Source organism: Balaenoptera physalus (assembly GCF_965194825.1).
Source record: "Balaenoptera physalus genome assembly, chromosome: X".
NCBI lineage: Eukaryota > Metazoa > Chordata > Mammalia > Artiodactyla > Balaenopteridae > Balaenoptera > Balaenoptera physalus.
Window position 1 is genome coordinate 1,768,001 of NC_138903.1, and position 22,081 is coordinate 1,790,081.

The window sequence follows — 22,081 nt, forward strand, 5'->3', positions numbered from 1 at the left end:
GGGGTCCATCCTGTGGGGGTCAGAGAAGGAGGGCGAAGACTGTCCTCAGGCTGGAAGATGCCTCGGAGCTCTGAGAGCAGGGCTGGGGTTCGTGGGCCTGCCTCTGGGCCACCGATGGTGGCCCTTTCATTGACCACTACTGACCGGAAGCCAAAAAGGGGAGGAGAGGGGAAGTCGTGGCATTCAGCCATGGAGAACCCCCAGAGGGCACTGCCAGCCCCATCACAGGTCCGGCAGTGGAGGCTGGAGTCCGGATGGTGGGCTTTTGTTGTGTGTCACTGGGAGGATGGGGTCCCGCCTCTTGGTGATCTGGCATTTAGGCAGAGGGTGACAGTGAATCCACCCAGCTGACCCCAAGGCTTTGGGAAGAAGAAAGGTATTGAGGTGCCTTTCCAACCTTAAGACCCTGTCCCCATGCCGAGTCTCAGTACTGCTATTTGCCGGGTGTATGGACATTCTGGGGAAGTCCATGGATGGTTTTCTTCTCGTGGGCAGGAGGTGGGGCAGGAGGGGTGCATCTCAGGGCAAGAATCCAGGTCTGACACATGGTTTGATGGGGTCCACGGCAGGACAGAGGGACGCATCCTAGGCTGGGGCAGAATGGAGGTGGGTAAGGATGCTCCTTGAGGGGACCATCTCCAAGGCCGGGTCTAAAGGATGGGTGAGAGGCGGCCAGGACGGGAGAGGTAGGTGCTGTGCTAGGTCGGGCTGGGTACACCCCCGGGAACAACAGTAGTTTATGGGGCCAGGGTGTGGAGTGTGATGGGCAGGAGGCAACACTGGTGACTGGCCAGGCGACCCCACGGGCACGTCTGCACTTTGTACATGCTTCACGGGAAATAGACTGCCCCTATTTATACCTATGTGATGCATGGATCAGAGTGCCAGCGAAGGTCAGGGAGATCAGTGTTAAGACCCACCTAGTTCCCAGACTAAAGAGGATGTTGTAGAGACAGTGGACGTGGGGATAAGAGGTCAGCCTGCAGGACCATTTGGTAGTCACCATGGATATCACGTGGTTGATTTGTATGGGGATGGCAGAGAGGAAAGAGGTGTATCAGTTAGCAGTGCTATGTAACAAAAGAGCCCCAAACATAGTGATTTTAAACAACCACCATTGATTATGATTATGTGAGTCACAATTGGGCTAAAACCAGCCCACATCCGTCCAAGGGGCCAGGCCAGGCTGGGCCACAGGGCAGCCAGACATGGTACCAGAGAATAAAGAGAAGCATGACCAGGATAAGAAGCATCACAGCTTCATGTCTGCCGGTTCTATTGGCTGAAGACCCAATTCTGAGGATGATGACCTGGACCATCCCCCCCCTTCCCATGCCACCAAGTGACATGGTAGAGGGTGTGGACTTGGGGTGGGGAGCCCTGGAGGGCGGGGTCCAGCAGGGGACAGCGTGAGACAGCAGCACGAAGGAGGGATAGATCCCTGGGTGCCGTGGTAACGCTCTTCCAAGCGTCATGGGAACCACATCCACGGCGTGGCCATTCATCGTCACCTACGACACGCTGGGCACTTGCCCGGATCTGATGTAGGACATGGGTGGTTATTTTAGATGGAAGCAACGATTTGTTCTTCTGGGGACGTGTTGATTTTTGTCACATCAAGGTTCCATACCTTGGATTTTGTGCAGGAAAACCTAAGCTTCCCTTAAAGCATTGATGTTTGCTATATGGTTGTGTTCAGAGCCCCAGCATGATTTGAGCATCGGGCTATCAGGGCACTTTTTGGTTAAAAAAATTTTTTTGCATGAGTAAACATTCTATGTCCCCAAAGCTACAGATTCATCCAAATTCACAAATACATGAAAAAACATATCAAGCCTATCTTCTGCCCAAAACTGTTGGATGCCCCAGTTCTATAAGACTGGTTGGTAAGCTCCCCTCGGGTGAAAGCAGAATCACTTCCTCGGGCTTCTTGTGTGAATTCCATCATTTCCCCGTGAATAGGAGGGTGGGGAGGGCCAGGGATGTGACTGCAGAATTATTTACAATCAGCGGTGTTCCCGCTGGCTGTGTTTTTCTTAGACCATCTTGCTTTTCTGGATTCCCGCAGGCAACAGGATAGCAAAAATAGTGTCTCCTATCGTGTGCGGGGTGCTGGTGACCCTGGCGGGGGCAACGGCCAGCTATTTCCAGTACAACAGGAGGAAGAATTGTTGCAGGGCAAATGGCAAGTTTCCCTCCCAATTTTACCTTCCCTAAGTGTAAAGCCTGATAAATGTATGAATAAATGTAACGAAACAGAAGCAGACTCACAGATACAGAGAACAAACTAGTGGTTCCCAGTGGGGAGAGGGAAGCGGGAAGCAGGGAGGGGCAAGATGGGGCAAAGGGATTAAGAGGAACAAACTGCTGTGTATAAAATAAATAAGCAACAAGGATATGTTGTATAGCACAGGGAATAGAGCCAATATTTTATAATAACTTTAATGGAATACAATCTATAAAAATATTGAATCGCTATGTTGCATGCATGAAACTAATACAATATTGTACATCGACTATACTTCACTTAAAAAATTATTTTAATAAAATAACAGCCAAAACAACTTACGTCCAATAGACACACTGGCACATCTTCACACGAATCATATGTATCTAGGAAATTTATTCTTAAAATGAAAAATGTTTCATTTTATTTAGAATTTATTACTTTTCAAAAAGTCCTTAAAGTAATTTTGTTTTGTTTTTTTTAATATAGGCCTTGAGAGCTGATCTGAAGCCACACCTAAATGATGGCTTTTAAGATCTCTTCTTGTTATACATTTTTTTTACTTGAAGCATATTTGCTGTACAATATTATATGTTACAGGTGTACAATATAGTGTTTCACAAGTTTTAAGGGTTATACTGCATTTACAGGCATTACAGAATATTGGCTATATTATGTTATAAAATTCTTTGACAAACATATGTTAGTTAATTTATTTAACTTATGATGAAAGGCTAAATCCTCTTGAATACAATCTATCAAAAAAGTTCATGCAAAATACACACTTTGATTTCGTGAAGAAAAGGTTTTCTGTCTGCTTTTGTTTAATAAGGCAGTGGGTTTAAAAATATTGCACATAGAGTTGAAAGCAGCCACCCGCGATGTATCTGTGTGAGCTGTGTGCAAGTGTCACACTCAATAAATGATAGCATATTCTGAATTAAAAAATACTTTCTGGGGTCCTTCGCTGGTAATGTTATTTCTGATAAAGTCCAATATAGACCCCCTTGCATAATGAAGGGATTTTAAAGCTGGGACTTTATTACGGACACACGGGGGACCTGAGAGATGCTTTTGAAAAGATGCTTACACTTTTATTAATTTTTTAAGGTTTTCTCACCTGTAAGATTTGGTTTTACTGCCACAGACCTTACATAAGTAACTTGCTTTTGTTTTCAGTGAACTTTCAATCACAAGGGAGTCGGGAAAGATATTTGGGTGGAGTCTGCAGTTTTTGGACCCTTCTCCCAAAAGAGAACCACAGAAGGACTAAATTGCAAACCTTTCTGTCGAAAGGTGCACAGCCTCCAGGGAAATGGGTTGGGGCCAGGGCTGGGGGCGTGCTGGGACTTTCTGCTTCACCTTTGGGTCCAGGCTTCCTGGTTTGAAGAACTACACGCCCGGGTGGGTAGCCGTCCTTGGGAGCAGAGATCCTGTCTGCTGATCATGAATGCCCTAAAGACATAGCTAAAGGGAAGATGGGCGGGGGGTGGGTGGAGAGAGGGATGCTTTATTGCAGAAACAACAGCTCAGATGTTAACTCGGGGTCTCTCAAGGTTTGGTCCTGAGACCAACCATGTCTGAATCTGTCTGTGTTTTGCCAGGGGGCCTCCACCTCCAGGAAGGAAGCTATGAAACAGAAGCCTATTCCGGGAGTATTTTTTTAAGGATTTGGGCGACTTCAAAATCCCAAAACCTACCCTTGGCCTCCCTCTGCTGGTGAACGGGTGGTACTGAGCAACCCCCTGGCCAGGGCGAGCCTTGGTGTACATAACCCCTGACCCTGAAAGTTTGGGGGGCAGGGGGGAAACAGTTTATGAAGAACAACGTTACTTTCTGGGCAACATGCCTTATCATTACAGAGACACTGTGTGTTAATTTCGCTTGCATCTTTGGCCAAACTCTGTAAGCACTTGTGACCCCGGGAGCTCAGGGCTGAAAGTGGGCAAGGAAAGTGAGGCATCACCTCAGGCACAAATGTAAGGGGGTGGAGGGAGCCCCAACAAGCGAAGTTACCAAGATAAATACTATCTTAGTGCCATATTTAAAAAAAAATAACAAACTGGCAAACTACAGCCTGCAGGCTTGTTGCCTGTTTATGTCAATAAAGTTTTACTGCAACCAGAGGCAAGTGAGGCATCAGATACAAATGCAAGACTGGATCCCACGTTTATTTCACATTTTGATACTATGCTCACGTGGGCTTTTCTGGGCATTCATTATGATTTTTTTTAAAAAGCACTGCATTCAAGTATTACGACATATCCTGAATTTTCTGGCACCGGCTACAACTTGGTGTCTCCTCACCTCCCCCTATTTGAATTTCTGAAGCAGGGGCAGTTTTTGTTTTTTTTGGGTCATGCCCTTCCCGTTTATCTGAGGCGGAAGCCCTTTCTTTTTTTTTTTTTTTTCGGAAACCCTTTTTGTTTAAAGCAGTGTCCTGTCTTGACGCTCCCTCCTGCCTTTTTCGGGACTAGATAAAATACACGTCTAGCTGATTCACTTTGCTGTACGGTAGAGACTAACACAACATTATAAAGCAACTACACTCCAAAAAAAAAAAATTCTGTCTACTTCCTCAATTATACTTTAATGATAACTTCACCAGGTCCACGAAGGACCGAATTTGGCTGCCGTTCTGTGAAAGTTAGCGAGCTCAGAGAGTTAAGACGTGCTGTGACATCATTCGGGCGCCCCTCCCACAGTGGGAAGGACTGATCCTTGCTGGGTGCAAAACCCGTAAACCGTCTAAGAAATATGGCAGCTTGACATTCCCTCTGCGGTACGGTGCCGATGCCGCCTGGCTGGCTGGCATCCCTGAGTAGGGCCAGGGATGCCCGCTCTCTCCCTAAGGATGCCGGGCACGTACACCGGCCAGCTCTGCAGGGATTAGGAGCTGTGCATGACCCAGTCCTGGAGCTTGTGTATCTTGTAGAGACAGTAACGGGGATGGGGGCCTCTATGGGGGCGACAGATGTCTATTCGCTCAAGGGGACCGTGTGAACATCACACTTTGCCTTTATTTTGTCAAATGGACGTAATAGTGACTCCCAGTTTAGAGGTTATGAAGACTAATTCGGCCGCATCCCCCAAAGGGGTTTCTACAAATATGAGTTGTCACCAAAAAGATAAGAGTTACTCGATTCATTTAAAATGTTCGAAACCCTGAACAAATAGAAAGCAGTAAAAAAGATACCAGTGCTTTAAGATCAATCCATAGAGTTTTTTTCTTTTTTTCCTGGCTATGACATCTTGCAATCCAATCTTTCCTTACAGAACCAGAAAGCATCTGAGGCCTTCAAAATCCACCCTTTGCTTTGAGAAAAGGTCCACCCAGACAAGAACCGCCTTCATCACTCCCGTGCAAAGTTCCTTTCCTTCTTGGCTTAAGCAGCTGCCCTGAAGGGTTTTCTCTCCTGTTTGCAATAGACGTGCTACCTAACCAAGAATTCCTAATTCCTCAGACACATCGATCATGATAAGGTAGACAGCTGGACCTTGGGTTGTAAAACGATTGCTTGATCTGTTGGTTCCATCGTGAATCCGGACAGAGATTCCAGCTCTGGAATGAGCTCCGAAACTACCTCCTGGTGTGACCTCAGGCCATCGACATGGTCACAAAGCACAGGGGCAGCAGAATGGCACCGGGGTCTTGGGCGGGAATGCCATCGGCTTCTAAAAGATGGAGACAGGCTGCTGTTTGGGTTTCCAACAAGCTGGGGTAAGAAGCTTGACTGATGCTGTAAGTTCCTTAGTTATGTCAGGAATCCGGACCCGTTCATCACCGCCCCTGTGAATCGGGAATGAGTGATTTCCGACACTAACGGCAGAATTTGAACATTATTTCAGCTCACAAAAGTACTGTCACCTGCAGAGGATGAGGCTGGATTTGGGAAATTTAAGTGCAAAATCACTGATGTGGAAACCGTCTCGGGGAAGTGATCATGGGGTGCTTTTTCCTGTGAAATAGTACAGTTTCTACATTTTTTTGGAGAACATGGGGTAGAAATAGAGATTTGCAGATGTTGAGGCTTTTCGTATTATTTTTGGTCTTTGATCCTCTGTGGGTACCAGTTCTTAAGACGACGACGGCAGTGCTTTCCTTGATTTATACTTTTCTTTTTACTGGACTAGATAATCTTCTGTCCTCAAACATCTAAAACTATACTAGCTGTTTGCTTCTATTTTAGTAATACTTTAGGGGAGAGGAAAAAGGATGGTTTGGGCAGATTAGTATAGTTTGATTCAACTGAGATTAATGCTGATAGAATTTTAGAATTTAAATATTAGAACCCAAGAGGAAGCCAGTCACTAGAATCTGGATCTCATAAAAAGGACACATTAAAATTCCAAATATGCATGCTTTGTGCACACCCTTAAGGACTGAGAGCTAGGTCTCCGAAGAGAAGTTGAAAGCAGAAAGCATTTGAAAGAGCTTCCCCAAAATGGAAAAGAACTTAAAACTAAAGATCCTGATTAAATGTCTCAGAATTGCATGACTTCCGGCCTGGATTTACAAAGATTTGAGCCATTTGAAGACAGCCTGTATTTCCTATTTTAATATGAATGTCCTAGGACTTTTCCCAAATCTTGTTGAGCTTCCCCATAAGTGAGGATGCCTACTAAATATTTCCCATATATGAGTTTTAGTGGGAAGTTTAATTTAACTCTTGTTAAAAACTCTTGTTTAATTTAACTCTTGTTTAATTTAACTCCCATATATGAGTTTTAGTGGGGAGTTTAATAACTCTTGTTAAATCTGTGTGTCAGATTTACACACAGATGTACATAAATGGAACTTAAGCATTTTTAAAGGTAACTCCATCCATTTTCTGTAACTGTCATGGGCAACTTTTCATCATTTAAAACACACGTAAGAGAAAAATAAAATCGGCGTTGTTGGTTGTGTTCTCTTTTCTATATTTTGCACGTATAACCATGAGACAGCGGTGAAAGGGTCGAAAAGTCACGAAGCGACGTAACTTTGCACGCATCCAGGAAATCCCTTTCTACTCCGTTGTGCATCCTTTGGGTGCATGGCCTTGGAGGCTTAGGGCTGAGATGGTTGCCCCCCCCCAGCTCCGATGGACCCAGCAGTTGTTTGAGAACCAGAGGGGCATCTGTCACCTTCCAAAGGAAGAAATGGTCTCCTCAGTATCATGTGGAACAAGATGGATTATGAACACATAAAGAAACGTATAGTTAGAGAACAGCGGGATAAATGTCACCCCGATGACAAGAGGAAAATACGGTTAGTGTTCGATGTCGTTGAAATTAAAGTATGTGAGTCATGATCTCTCGGGAAGCCTCTCTTTAAGGCATCACCAGGACCACCCGGAGGACATTTTTTCCAAGCTGAAAACAGGAGAAAGGTCACAATTAGCTGCAATCTCCAAGGTCTTGAAATAAGGAAATGAGAGCGTTGTGGATAGTGTTCAAAGCAACACCTGCCTCCTGGGAGCACAGATGTGTCTGGTGCTCTGTGGATGGAGGTCCTCATGTTCCCGTGTACACTTAAAAAGGACACCCTTAAGCCTCCTGCACTGCTGGTGGGAATGTAAGTTGGTGCAGCGACCATGGAGAACAATATGGAAGTTCCTTAAAAAATGAAAAATAGAACTACCATATGATCCAGCAATCCCACTCCTGGGCGCATATCCAGAAAAGATGAAAACGCTAATTTGAAAAGATACCTGCACCCCAGTGTTCATTGAAGCACTATTTATGGTAGCCAAGATACGGAAGCAACCTAAATGTCCATCGACAGAGGAATGGATAAAGAAGATGTGGTACCTATATACAATGGAATATTACTCAGCCATAAAAAAAGAATGAAATAATGCCATTGGCAGCAACATGCATGGACCTAGAGATTATCATACTGAGTGAAGTAAGTCAGACAGAGAAAGGCAAATATCATATGATAGCACTTATATGTGGAATCTAAAAAAAGCAATACAAATGAACTTATTTACAAAACAGAAATAGACTGACAGACATAGAAAACAAACTTATGGTTATCAAAGGGGAAAGGTGGCCGGGGGGATAAATTAGGATTTGGGGATTAACATACACACAGTCTATATATAAAATAGATAATCAACAAGGACCTACTGTAGAGCACAGGGAACTCTACTCAATATCTTGTAATGACCTATAATGGAAAAGAATCTGAAAAAAAAATATGTGTGTGTATATATATATATAACTGAATCACTTTGCTGTACACCTGAAACTAACAAAACATTGTAAATTAACTCTACTTTTTAAAAAACAAAAAACACCCTTTTTTCCAAGTATAAACCACTATGTGCAAGGCTTTCCAGCTGTAGGATGCTGACACACCTCCGAGTTTTAACATTGGAAAAGCAAATCTCTCTCTCCCTCTCTCTCTCTCTCACACACACACACACACACACACACACACACACACACACACTGTATTAACATATTGTTTTGGGTTGAATCGTGGCCCCTCTCAGATTCATACGCTGGTATCCCAACCCCTGGGATCTTGGAATGGGACCTTATTTGGAAATAGGGTCGGTGCAGAGGTGATCAAGTTGAGACGATTCGTTACGATGTGGTCACCCTGGAGGAGGATGGCTTCTAATGCAATACGAGTGGTGTCCTTACAAGAGGGGAAATTTGGACACAGACACACACGCAGGGAGCAGGTTGTAAGTGGCTTGGAGTGAAGCTACCACAAGCCAAGGAACTACCAGAAGCTGGGCGAGAGACCTGGAGCCCCCTATAATCTTCAGAGGGAGTGCAGCCAACACCTTGGCCTTGGACTTGCAGACTCTGGAACTGGGAGAAAATAAGCATTTCTTGTTTAAGCCGCCCAGTTTGTGGAAGTCTGTTAAGGAAGCCCTAAAAAGCTCATGCATACATGAGTACGTGTGGGGTACATAGCTTTTTCCTAATTCAAAAGAGATGATGGGGAACTCATTTAGCTTGTCTCTCCAGGTGGTACAGGAAGCCAGTCATGATTAAACTCTGGACTCTGAGGTCCCATGCATGAGCTCACAGTCTGGCTTCTCCATCTCAAGCTGCGTGACCTTAGTCAAGTTGTACCATCTCTCTGCGTGTCAGTTATCTCATCCAAAAAGTGGGTGTAATAATAATAACATCTGCCTCACCAAACAGTGGTGTAGGAGTGTTAAAAAAGCATTCTGAGTTGTACCTGGTAGGCAGCAAGGGCTGCAGGTAAGAGGGGAAAAATAATAATAAGCTTTTTCTCTTAATGTAAGTACAATTCAGCTCATTGCAATACATAGGACATTCCACAGAACCCGGTTGAAAGTCCAGACCATAAAATCAAAACTGCAAAAGCTGACTAAAAAACACTGAGTGTTGGAGAATGCAGGTTGTCTGCCCAAATCCCTTTTTTCTATCTTCTGAGTTAAGAACCCAAAGCCCCTCTTTCCGTCTTCTGAATTAATAGCTCTGCACCTGGACTCATGGTTTCCCAGGTGAACCAAGGTTCTCAGCATCCTTTGTGGGTAGATGTGGTCACGTGACAGCTCTGGCCAATGGCGTGAGAAAAGGTAGGACTCTCATGTTGTCCGCATAATAGTGTCTTCCAGCTTGGCCAGCACCAGGATGGGTGTATCCAGTGTATCTCACTTCGGGCGACGGAGTGCTATGTCAGGACCCAACTGTCCGGATGGAGGGACCCTTCCTTTGCAGTCCTGACCTGTGCGGGTAGGCTCTGGTCCTCACAGCCTACCTCTCTGAGCTATCCCTGGCTCTCGGCAAATGCCCTTTGTAGAACATCAAGGTTGGAAGGATGGTTTTTGAAATTTTCAAATTTAAATTCTCCCTCAATCATTTTTTTTCTTTTCTGATGGCATGCATTTTCTTAGGATATCAACCTTTTCTCACCCAACAGAATTCCCTAAAGTCATGAGCTATTCCTCTCTTGGTAATGGCTAAAAACCAAGCATTCTTCCTGACAAATACTGTAGGATCTCACCTGTGTAATCTAAAACAGCCAAACTCATAGAAACACAGAGTAGAATGGTTGCTAGGGGGTGGGGGGCTGGGGGAAATGGGGAGATTTTGGTCAAAAGGTACAAACGTCCACTTATAAGATGAATAAGTTCTGGGGATCGAATGTACAGCATGGTGGCTCTAGTTAACAATACTGTATTCTATATGTGAAAGTTTTTAAGAGAGTAGACGTGAAAGTTTTCAAGAGCGTAGACTTTAAGTATTCTAACCACAAAAAGAAATGGTAATTATGTGACAGGATGGAGGTGTTAGCTAAGGCTGGGAAGGTAATCCTATTGCAATGTATACACAATGTACACCTTGTTGTATATATATTGTATATATCACAATGTACACCTTAAACTTCCGCAGTGGTACATGTCAATTATTATCTCAATAAAGCTGGGGAAGAAAAGAGCTCTTTCTGACATTTTCTTCTGGAAGCGTTTTTTGTTTGGATTCTGTAGGCATCCAGCACTCCACATGCACAGACGATCATTTCAGTGGCTTTGGCAAGATTTTCTTCTCTCTTTCCATGGCACATTCACTATAAACTTAATATTCTGTGATAGTTCATTTTGTACACACATATATGTATCTGGGGGAGTGCAGCTCACTTAATGCCCGTATGTTTCTACTGACATCATAGAATCTGACTTTCAAATGGTGTTTACTTCTGACGGCGGGGAAGCTTGTTCATTTCTGAGACTGTTTAATAGGATCTGCATGTGCATCTGTTCTTTTATCTTCTTTCAGATAATTTAGTGTAGATTTGGTGGCTTTTTCGTGCAGACATTTGGACGACGCCTTTATCTGAGTTCATTAATCAGTTTCTTTGAAACTCCTCGTGATTCATGTTGGAGAAGGTTTCCAACATCTCACGCATTTCAAATGCAAGGAGCCATCATCTGTAGTAGAATCATTTCTACCTTCAGCAAATGTTATCTAACATTTTGTTTGTTTATTGAATTCACTCTTTCTTTGCACCCTCTGGTTTCTTATAAAAGCAGCTCTATGCTCCCCCAAAGGTGGACACGTTCATCCAAGCACTCTGTTACTTTTCTGGCTGTGTTAACCTGAGATAGTCATTCTTAAATCTCACAGATCTTTCTTTTCATTCATTGACAAGTGTCACGTTGAAATGTCTCGTGAGGCAGGTGACAGATTTCGGATCCCCATCTGTAAAACCGTGAGCCTCGGGCAGGTACAGATGAGTTCTGCTCGTTTTCGACAGCTTTTCAGAATGCAAATTCTAATAGCAGCAGCCAACCGTGTAATTCTCTCCTCGAATTCTTGCTCTGAACCCATCAACCTTTTCAGGACACCTTAATCCATTTTCACAGGGACCTTGAATTTTTTTTTTTTTTTTCTTTTTCAATTAAGCCCACTCAGATAGTGAGAACCATAGAGAAGCAAGTCATCGGAAGCTAATCACCAGCCTTAAAAAACCGACGGTTCAGGCACCGTTTCTGAGAAAATGATTCCTCTTTTCACTTGTAAACTCACGAGGGGACATTAGTTCTGGAAAGCTGCCTGCTTTGGTAGAAAGAGCAGAAAGCTGTCTTCTGATCCTGTTTCTTACGATGACGGTGACGCTGAAACCAGGCGGACGAAAGCCCCTGTGTTTCCTGAAATCCACCATTGTGATGGGGCAAACTTTTCTTTGGAGAGCCGCCTTCTGTGTTAACAATGTATTTCTTGAATCTTCACATTTCTGGGACACACCCTTGGCGTAAATCACATCTCCAACCCTGGCAGCTTTCACCTTGGCCCCCAAAGCAGGTGGTACTGTTACGGGTCCGGGTTCTTGGCCTCCTTAAGCAATAGAAATTGATCAGAAGCCAGACAAGAAATTGAGGCGAGGCTTTATGGGGCCCCTGCTGCAGCAGGTGGGGGAGTGAGAACAAATAACAAGTTCCCTTGCTTGCTCGCTCCCTGGGGGGACTGGGGGGGGCAAGCTTGTTCCTTAAATGGGCTGAGGGTACGGGTGGGTCCAGGGGTCGGGCTGGAGGGGAGGCTTAGGTGGGCCCAGGACCCTGCTTTCGCTCCCGACCCCCTGCTTTTGCTCCGGGCTCTTGAGAAGTGGCAGGTGGGCTTTTTGGTCTCTTTGTATCTAACTGTCCATCATCTGCCCGAACTGCGCATGCGCGCAGTTATTTTTAGTCCGGTACATTTTCTTTGTATGTTGCTGCCCCAGGAGATCTTCGCCCAGGCACAAGCCCTGCAGCAAAGGGTCCCGGGTCCCAGCCTGTCTCGGTACTTTCAAAGTATTATAATCTCTTCAAATGACTTTGTGAGCACTTTGCCTGTTTTATTCCCAGGGGACGGTTTTTGCCGCTTCTTGGGCGTCCTCCAAACTCCTCTGGTTAGGAATTCCGTGGAGGGACCACCCATGAATCCAGGTCCGGTTGTTGTCCGGAGATCTGTTCTCTGCCTCTTGTGTAGGTGACCCCGACACGCCGAGCTCATGCAGAAGTGGCCCCTTTCCCATCTCTTGGTCTCTTGGTTCAAAACACAGGGTGCGTAGTTACCCTGCCGATGGGCAAAGTGAGAGATTCTGCAGCTTTGTGAGGATTTGGGTCTAGGTGATAATTGCCTTTTGAGCCCATCAGAGGCTGCTGTCTTCCGGCCCATGAGAGAATTACGTTTCCCATTTTTGCCCTGGTGGCCCCCTGAAAGCGTTCAGATCTTTGTTCTGTGCAGAAGGGATACTGTTTGCTGCTTGGATTTTATTCCACGGGATAACTTCTCCACGCAAACGAGACCTTGGACCTGAGGAGAAAAGAATTAATGAGATGCAGAATTCCATGTGTTGTCTTGTGATTCTAATGACTTTTCTGTAAAGGGAGAAGATATGTATATATATTCTGTAAAAATAGAAATACGTTTTACTTAAGGGGAGTTAAGCCTTAGAGCTGCGGAAATTTCATTTTTTTCCAATATATTATTCTTAGGTCTATAGTCTTAAAAATCTTTTAAAACAACCTGCACAACAATTTCAAAATTCAGTAAACAAAAGAGGAAGAATCAGATATTAGTTTTCACTAAATTTACTAATGAAAATTTCCCAAAACAGAGACGGTCCTCCAATTCATATATCCCCAAGAATCTTGTAAAATTAGAGTCTCCTGACACTGCGAAGGCCCATAGTCATTTTATATTAATTAATTCAGTTAAACCGAGTTCCATTTTGTTTATTTTTACAAATAAACATTTTCTATGACACAAATGAACTTAACTATGAAGCAGAAAGAGACTCACAGACACAGAGAACAGACTTATGGTTGCCAAGGGGGAGGGGGGAGGGGGGAGGGAAGGAGTGGGAGTTTGGGGTTAGCAGATGCAAACTGTTATATTTAGGATGGAAAAACAGCAAGGTCCTACTGCAGAGCAAAGGGAACTATATTCAATATCCTGTGATAAACCATAATGGAAACAAGTATGAAAAAGAATATTAAAAAAAGAAGAAATGACACACAAACCTTAAAAAACATAATTATATAACATTTTAAAAAATAAATTAATTGAAAGAAAGAAACATTTTCAATTTGGCAAACAGAGAATGATTTATTACACCATCAAGCCAATGTTAAATCCATCAGTCAAAGAGTAGCAATCTAGAAAGTGAACAAAATAACTGATGTTCTGATTAGAAACACCAAGTGCCAGTTTGAGTAATAGTAATGTCAATGACATATACATATGTTCTATTTTAGTAGGAAGACATGAAAAAAAACAAACGTTTAAGATACATTAAATATTTTACGCATGTACACATACACATGGGTGTCACTGACAGTAAATTGTTAGTAAAGATATAACTAGTTCCAAGGTTGACTGGGCAGGTGTAGTGTATTATAGTCGCCACCATGCACCCTCCAGGGTCAAAGCAGTAACTATAGAATTCAGGAGATTTACAAAAGAAGTCTCCCCCAGAGTGCTCAATTACTTGTGGAGCCATTGTAAATTTGTGAAGTGGCTTTAAAATTAGTTTAGCATTTTTTAAATCGCAGTTAAAAGAAACGGGTAATCATCAATATCTTGCAAATTGCTATAGCCCTCGCACACTAGGGAATCAGAGATTCCCATTGGATGTCCCATGGAAAAGGTCACCATCTGCTATGGTGTTTTTAATGTAAATGTTAGTCTTGGTGGGGTTATTCGCTGCCTATTCTGCTTTCTTTAGAAATCCAATGTCTTCTAACACAACTTCTGTCTGAGCCTGTTGGTGAAAGGCTCGTGAGATTTCCTGGGAAAGAAAGAAAGAGGGTCAAGGTGTCCAGGGGCCAGCCCCGTCCTGTGAACCCTTATTTGCAGGTCAGACCCATAAGGGATTAGAATTAGCTTGTCTGGTTTCACACCATGTACTATTCTGGTTCCTGACAATGAAGGGCCTCGGTGCTGTGGGTTGGCCTCTGCCCCAGTCCCATCTTCCTAACGGAGGCATGTCCCCCGCAGTTCCAAATATAAATGCAGTGCACATCCGTGCTTTGCAGCTATCTCCCTCCTCATCCCGGCCATCCACCCCTTCTCACACTGGCATGCGTCCAACATAACTGCTCCTCTATGAATAGCTGGGGATGCATAAAATGGTCTGTGGAAGCACAGACGACGTCCCAAACTCCCCTCAACTGAAAATGAAAACAGTACTTGGACCTGACACACATGGAACATTTTGCCCCTGGGGTGGAGGGCTGGGGGCAAAATCTGACACGCTCACCTTTGGCCGTAGACCAAAGGGGAGATAGTTAGGGAGATGGGACCATTGCAGTCCCAGCCCTTTCCCCCACCCCGCGCATTCCCTCACCCACCTCCTCTGCCCAAACTTTTGTTCTCTATCTTGTATGCACTTCCCACATCTTATGCAGTATAACTTTTTATTGTTTGTTGCCTGGCTTTTTCCCCTCGCCCCCGCTCCCAGAAGGTACATCTATAAAAGCATGGGTGTGTCCGTAACTCCTAGAGCAGTGACTGGCATACAGTAGGTGCTCAATAACTATTTATTCAGTCAACACTTGGAAGAATGAATGAATCTGTCTCAGCTCAGGCTTCCGTAATAGAACACCACAGACTGCGGGGATTCAACAACAGACGTTTTGTTTTTCGCGGTTCTGGAGGCTGGGAGTCTGAGATCTCCGGGTGGGCAGATTAGTTCCCGGTGAGCCTCTCTTCCAGATTTATAGACAGCTGCCTCCTTACTGTGTCCTCACATGGTGGAGAGAGAGCTCTGGTGCCTCTTTTTCTTCTTCTAAGGACGCTAATGCCGTCATGGGGGCCCTACCCCCATGACTTCATTCAAACCTGCCCAGGGGCCCATCTCCTAACACATCCCACTGGGGGTCAGGGCTTCAGCATGTAGATTTTGGGGGACACACACATTCAGTCCATAGCAGGATTTCTTATTTAGGCCACAAACTTCACATTACAGAGGAGTTGTTTCCTCTTGTTATTCTAGCTAAAGACCTTTATGTGATGAGATTAATAGAGATATGAACAAATGTGAGGTTTTAAAATGCATATATTATGAAATAGAATGTGCCAACATTTGGAACACCTCCAGGTGACCCATGCATGATATTGCAAAATCCTAAGTGGATAAAAGATCCGTCTGAAGTTCAAGATAAAGCTGTGGATTCTAACTTTATATAGAGTACAAAATTCATTGATTGGTATCCAGATTCCATGCTGAAATCATGGAACCTTAAAGAAACTACCAATTATCAAGTTTTGGTGTGGCATCAAAGAAGAATGTCAATTGTGTGAAAACCCTATTAAAATATTCCTCTCTTTTTTAACTACCCATCTGGGGGAGGCCAGATTTTCTTTACCCATTTCAACCTAAACTATTATTGCAACAGAACAAATGCAGAAGTAAATATGAGAAATCAGTCATCTTCTATTAAGCGAGACATGAAAGAGATGTTCAAATGTGTAAATTAATACTACTCTTTCCCTCTCCCCCAGTTTTTGTTTGGGAAAATAAATTTATTTTTCTGTCAAAATATGCTATTTATACAAAATGGAATGGGTTTATTATTATTGTTATCTTTAAACTTATTAAATGAATAAATATCAAAAATTTTCAGTTTTAATTTCTAATACAGAAAATATGGATACTTATAAATATCTAAAAATTTCAGTTTTAAATTTGAATATAGAAAACATAGATATTTATAGATAAATATCTAACATTTTCAGTTTTAATTTCTAATACAGAAAATATGGATATTTAAAACCTACATAAGCAAAAGCTCTTTGGGATTCTCACTAGTCTTTCAGAGGGTCACGAATCCAGTGACCAAACTGCTTGAGGATTTCTGCCATGTGGTATAAATTAGGATGCTTTCGTGCTGAAGTAACAGAAAGTCCATCTCAAAATAGCTAACACTATAAAGACAGTATCTTGCAAGGGGACTTACTGAGGTTTAGGGTGTCTGGATTGGGGATAATTTGAGGATTTAATGGTGGTCACCGGGCATTAACCAGTTTCACTCCTGGCACAAAATGGCTCTGTAGCTCCAGCCATCACAGCCTCACCCACTAATATCTGGAGGCCCAATTAAGGCCATTTCCTCTTTTGAGAGTGAAGACCTCTTTCCAGAAGCCAGCAGCTGACCCCGCCTCATTCCTCACTCACACTCAATGGGCCACACAGCCCCTCGCTGAAATTGGAATGCATAAATCCTGGAGGAATAGCCCAGTTCTGTTAAAAACAAATAACAGAAAAATCAATGGCGGTTGAGTGGTAACCAGTAGCATGTGACGTAAATGCTTTGCTTCATGTTTTCTTGCAATTGTGGTCCTTTATATCTTACTAGGTTAATGTGTACAGATAAAACACAGATATATAAGGACTTCCCTGGCAGTCCAGTGGTTAAGACTGTGCCCTTCCAATACAGGGGGCGTGGGTTCCATCCCTGGTTGGGGAACTAAGATCCCACATGCCGCGTGCCCAAAAAATTAAAAAAAAAAAAACACAAACGGATCTATCACTGCAATTGGGACGCACACATATATAGATGTATACATACTGCAGACTTCTTTTCTCTCCTTCTCTCACTTATCTTTCAAGGTAATTCATAGGATCTTTGTCACAAAAACGTGGCCAGCGACCCAGTTGGTTGGCATCTGCTTCTAGCTCCTGGGCTTGAACTATGCCCCTCACAGGGCCCTGTAACTTTCCAACAATGTTGCAACTGACGCACCAACGAAAGACTCAGTTTCTCTGAACGGCTCCCGGGGAGCAGGCAGGCTCACTTTCGCCGCGGGCAAACCTCCTTCCTGCGGCACCCCAGAAAAGACCGCCTTCCGCTGACGGCGCCCCCCGCTCCCCAGGTGCCCACCGTCCTGGCTTCCTGGAGACCCTCCCCCTCCCCCCGAGGAACCCAGCAGCGCCCACGGCAGGATGCCTGCTCTGGGTTTAAAAATGGACCTAACCTTTGCCCAGGGATCTGGGAGGACTGCCTCTGGCTGAGTGCCTTCTGCCCTGCTTTCCGGGCTCCGAGGCAGAGATGGAAGGAGCGGGTGGGAGAGCATGGGGGCAGGGGCTGGGGGCACGTCTACGGAAGTGGGTGCTGGCAGACGAGGCAGCCTGCTCGGGCCTTCCCACCCTCTCTAGCCCCTCAGGCTCCCACCGGTCCCTCCCCACAAAGCCCAAATGTCGGCAATCAGAACCACGGTTCTCAACCTTGAGGGTGGACGGTGCCGGGAAGGGGGGGGCTTGTTAACACAGGGTAGGAGAGACTCAGTTTCCTGATGTTCGGGAGGCCTGAGAATGTGCATTTCTCAGAATTTCCCAGGGGACGCTGACACCGTTGCCGATGCAGGGCTGACCCAGCGCTGACCCAGGGAAGCAAAAATTGGGGGGGAGGGAGCGCTCGGAGTGAAACACAGCCTGGGGGGGGGGGGACCGGCTTGGGTGGGTGGGCGGAGGCGATGCTTGCTTCTCCCAAATGTATCCACCGCCCGGCGTTATTTCCTGTCCTGCTGTGGCTTGGGTAGAATTCGGGATTCCTAGGATTCTTTACCAACGGGAAAGCGTAATGAAATGGTGCGTTTAGGGATGGGGTTGAAGGAATCTGCCTCCTCAGTGTCTGGGTTTCAACTTGGCGTGGAAGGTCCTCATTTTCTCCCCAACCCGGCAAGGACGTGCCAGGATCCACGCCCCCTCCCCCGACCTGGAATGTAGCTTTTTTAACCCTATCTTCCCCTCTGGGCCAAAGAAATCCCCCCTTTCTCTCAGCTGGTGTCAAAACAGAGACACAGGGCTTCCCTGGTGGCGCAGTGGTTGAGAGTCTGCCTGCCAATGCAGGGGGCATGGGTTCGAGCCCTGGTCTGGGAAGATTCCACACGCCGCGGAGCAATTAGGCCCGTGAGCCACAACTACTGAGCCTGTGCGTCTGGAGCCTGTGCTCCGCAACAAGAGAGGCCGCGACAGTGAGAGGCCCGCGCGCCGCGATGAAGAGTGGCCCCCGCTCGCCGCAACTGGAGAAAGCCCTCGCACAGAAACGAAGACCCAACACAGCCATAAATAAATAAATAAAATTAAAAAAAAAGAGAGACACAATTGTCAAGCTGTCACAACTGGGGAAGGGGAGCTCCTGGCACCTGGCGGGTGGAGACCAGGGAAGCTGCTCCAGACCCCCCAGGGTACAGGATGCGCCCATGACAGCAGACTTTGGCCCCCTATCTATCTTTCTATCTTTGGATCTATCATATCTATCATCTACCTATCTATTATCTATTATAATTCTATTATCATTTACCTGTTAGATCTATCATCTATGTATATCTATGATTTATCTATCATTATCTCCCTACGATTGTAGTTTGAAACCCTGAATGGTCCTCTCCCCAAGGGCACAGTTGGTGATGTGTGGAGTCGTATTTGGCTTCACTTTGTGGGGTGTGGGTACCAGGGACGCTGCCCCACACCCCCCAGTGCACAGGACACCCCACATCCGAGAGTCACCCAATTCTGAACGTCCCTAGTCCTGAGGTGGAAATGCTGCCGGCGGGTAACTTCTAACCCAGGGCAAAGGGAAAATTTTGGAATCTCACCACCCCGCACTGTGGACTGAAGGACACAGACGCTGTCTGGGACGTTTCAAAGGGGACCTCTTGTCGTCGGAACCCTCTGGTGGGTCCTTTTCCCCATCCCCAGTGTCACACAGGAGCACGGCACCCCTGGGGCAGAAGGAGGCCAGAATGGGGCCAAAGGGAATGACCCTGTGGCATGGATGAGTGGGGACACTTGGCAAACACTGGAGACAACGGCCAGACAAGCACAGAGGCTGGGAAACCGTCCCCTTCCTCTGGAAGCCAGGGGGCCGCTGGGGGCTGAGGAGACCTCGGGGCTCAGAACGGACCCTTCCTGAGACTGTCCGGCTGCATCAGAAGCACCTCGACCTCTTTCAGGTTGCCTGGCAGGGGACAGAAAACCAGCACTGTCATATTAAGTAAGTCAGACAGAGAAAGACAAATATCATTTGACAGCACTTACATGTGGAATCTACAAAAATGATACAAATGAACTCGTGTACAAGACAGAAACAGAGCCACAGATGTAGAAAACAGACTTATGGTTACCAAAGGGGAAAGGGACGGGGTAGGGATAAATTAGGAGTACGGGATTAACAGGTACACACTACTATATATAGAATAGATAAACAAGGACCTACTGTATAGCACAAGGAACTATATTCAGTATCTTGTTATAACAAGATGGAAAATAAATGGAAGTAGATTCTTTTTATTAATCTTTTATTAAAAAGAAATAGATTCTTTTCTATAATGGAAAAGAATCTTGAAAAGAATATACATACAACTGAATCACTTTGCTGTATACTAGAAAGTAACACATTGTAAATTAACTATACTTCAATTTTAAAAAATGGTTAAGGAAAACAACAAAACCAAACCAAAACCAGCACTGACTGCACAAGAGTCTCCCCCTGGTTGTTACTCAGGTCCTGACACTTTCACCAATGGCTCAGAAGCTGCAGGGATTTCAGGGAGACTTCTAGAGGCTCAGTAAGTCCTGCAGACATCTTGCAGCACCCCGATAATAAGTACGTGCACATAGTGCCCAGGGGGCGGGCAGAGGGGTCCGTGCCCTTTTCCTGCTGAGGGAGACCAACCACACTTTCATCGCGGACGAGATCTGCATTTTGGAGACAGCGTGAGGAGGTGGGGTCCTGCCCTAGCGTTTTCCAGACGGCCTGGCCCAGCTCTGTCACCTGGATGCGATTTCTGAGATAGCGCTGAGCCCATCTGTGACAGGATGCTGAAAACACCTGCCGTATCTGTCCCTCGAGGCCGATGGCTTATGCATCCACGGTGCTGTCTCTGTGGACAGATGCCCTGAGACTCTGGGCTCTTGCCTCATCCGTCTCCCCACTTGTCATGGGGAATCCCCTTCTCGCTCCAAGGCAAGTGAGCCCCGACGGCTTTTAAGCCTGCAAAGCCCCCTGTTCCCCATGGGGCACGAAATCCAGCAAAAAGTCCAGACAGATACCCCAGTCTGCTGGGCGATGGGTGACATCCACGCCTTAGTGCGCTGATCGATAACGAGGTTTAGCATTGGCTATGTCCTCTCTTAAGATTTTTTCTGTCGCTTCTTGAGCTTAAATTGTACCAGTTCCCAAAGTGTGAGGTGTGGAACCCTGAGGGGGCGGGTTCCCCGAGATCAGGACATCCGCGTGGGAAGAACTCCTTTGTCTTTGTTAAAACTATGTTGAAGTTTCCACAGATGGTGGAGAAGCGACACGGGCGGGGGTGGGGGGTGGGTGTGAGGCCTGCTGGGGCTGTAGCTGGTGTAGTGGAGAGGTGACCCCCGCTGGGACGCCTCCCGCCCACGCCTCCCGCCCACCCCCCCAGGTGACATTTTCAGAGCAGGAAGCCCCGTTGCTCAGTTCTTGCAGAGCAGGAATGTCCATTCCTTCTGTCGATCCCTGTTCCCTGGACCCTTGGTCCCGCAGGACATGACAACGTGCTGGATGGGCAAGGTCCAGCAGGTGGGAGAATTCCTGAGAGACCGCCTGGCTTCTCGGGCCCTTGATCCCGCAGGACATGACAACGTGCTGGATGGGCAAGGTCCAGCAGGTGGGAGAATTCCTGAGCTAGCGCCTGGCTTCTCGGGCCCCTGGTGCTTACGCGCTCCTACGGCCCCAGCCAGTGGCTGCACCCTCCCTGAGGACAGCATCTGGCCCACTCCTCTCTCCCTCTCTACAGCCCGCCGTGGCTCACAGGGTTCAGATGGCGACTCGTCCACTCATGCGGGCATGCACTCACACGTGCATTAATTCCCTCCTCACCCACCCCTGCGTGCACTCACATGGTGCATTCATTCATTCCATTCATCCACTCCTGCAGGCATTCACAATTCATTAATTCAGTCGCTCATGCATGCATTCATTCATAATGTATTCCCTCGTTTATCTACTCCAGTCATTCATTCACTCATAATTCCCTCACTCCCTGACGCACGTATTCAGCAGCCGAGGTGCCCATCACTCACTTATTTTCGGTTACTCTCTCCTGCGTGCACGCACCGTGCACACTTGCACGCCCCTTTCCTTCGCTCACTGAGCGTTCGTTCAGTAAGATCACGTTTCCAGCGTGGCCTCTGCCCGGGCAGCGCGCCGGCCTTGGGCCCGGCCCGGGAGGCCACTGCAAACGTTTACTTTGGGGCTGGCCGGTTAAAGGTGAGGTGTCCGAGCGGAGACGCCGCAGACTCCTGGATCGGGCGGGGAGGGGTCGGGGGACCGGGGCGGGGCGAGGGTGCCCGGCGGCCGCTGCCCCCTCCCGGCTCTCCTTCCGGGGCGTCAGGGGCACGAGGCGGCGCCGGCCTGGCGCGGG

At 46.2% G+C, this 22,081-nt stretch overlaps 1 protein-coding gene and 1 long non-coding RNA gene across 21 annotated transcripts in view; one reads left to right on the forward strand and one right to left on the reverse strand.

Moving 5' to 3' along the window:
* Positions 1-7,137, forward strand: part of LOC309652453 (glycoprotein Xg-like) — a 40,489-nt gene extending 33,352 nt beyond the window's left edge. For 7 of the 20 annotated variants that reach the window (XM_082446267.1, XM_082446265.1, XM_082446266.1 and 4 more), the window contains 3 exons: positions 2,069-2,185; positions 3,407-3,523; positions 3,832-4,615. In XM_082446267.1, the coding sequence (XP_082302393.1) occupies positions 2,069-2,185; positions 3,407-3,523; positions 3,832-3,950 (353 nt within the window). In that variant the 3' untranslated portion in view covers positions 3,951-4,615. Of the gene's footprint in view, positions 1-2,040; positions 2,186-3,406; positions 3,524-3,831; positions 4,616-5,503 lie in introns of those variants that run through there. The other 13 variants (XM_082446277.1, XM_082446261.1, XM_082446260.1 and 10 more) reach the window with 7 other exon arrangements.
* Positions 7,138-11,179: 4,042 nt separating this feature from the next.
* LOC309652479 lies at positions 11,180-21,874 on the reverse strand. The gene is made up of 3 exons (XR_014258743.1): positions 21,741-21,874; positions 19,283-19,644; positions 11,180-12,994 (listed from the first exon to the last, which is right to left on the reverse strand). It is a non-coding gene; the product is annotated as an uncharacterized lncRNA (long non-coding RNA).
* Positions 21,875-22,081: the final 207 nt, after the last annotated feature.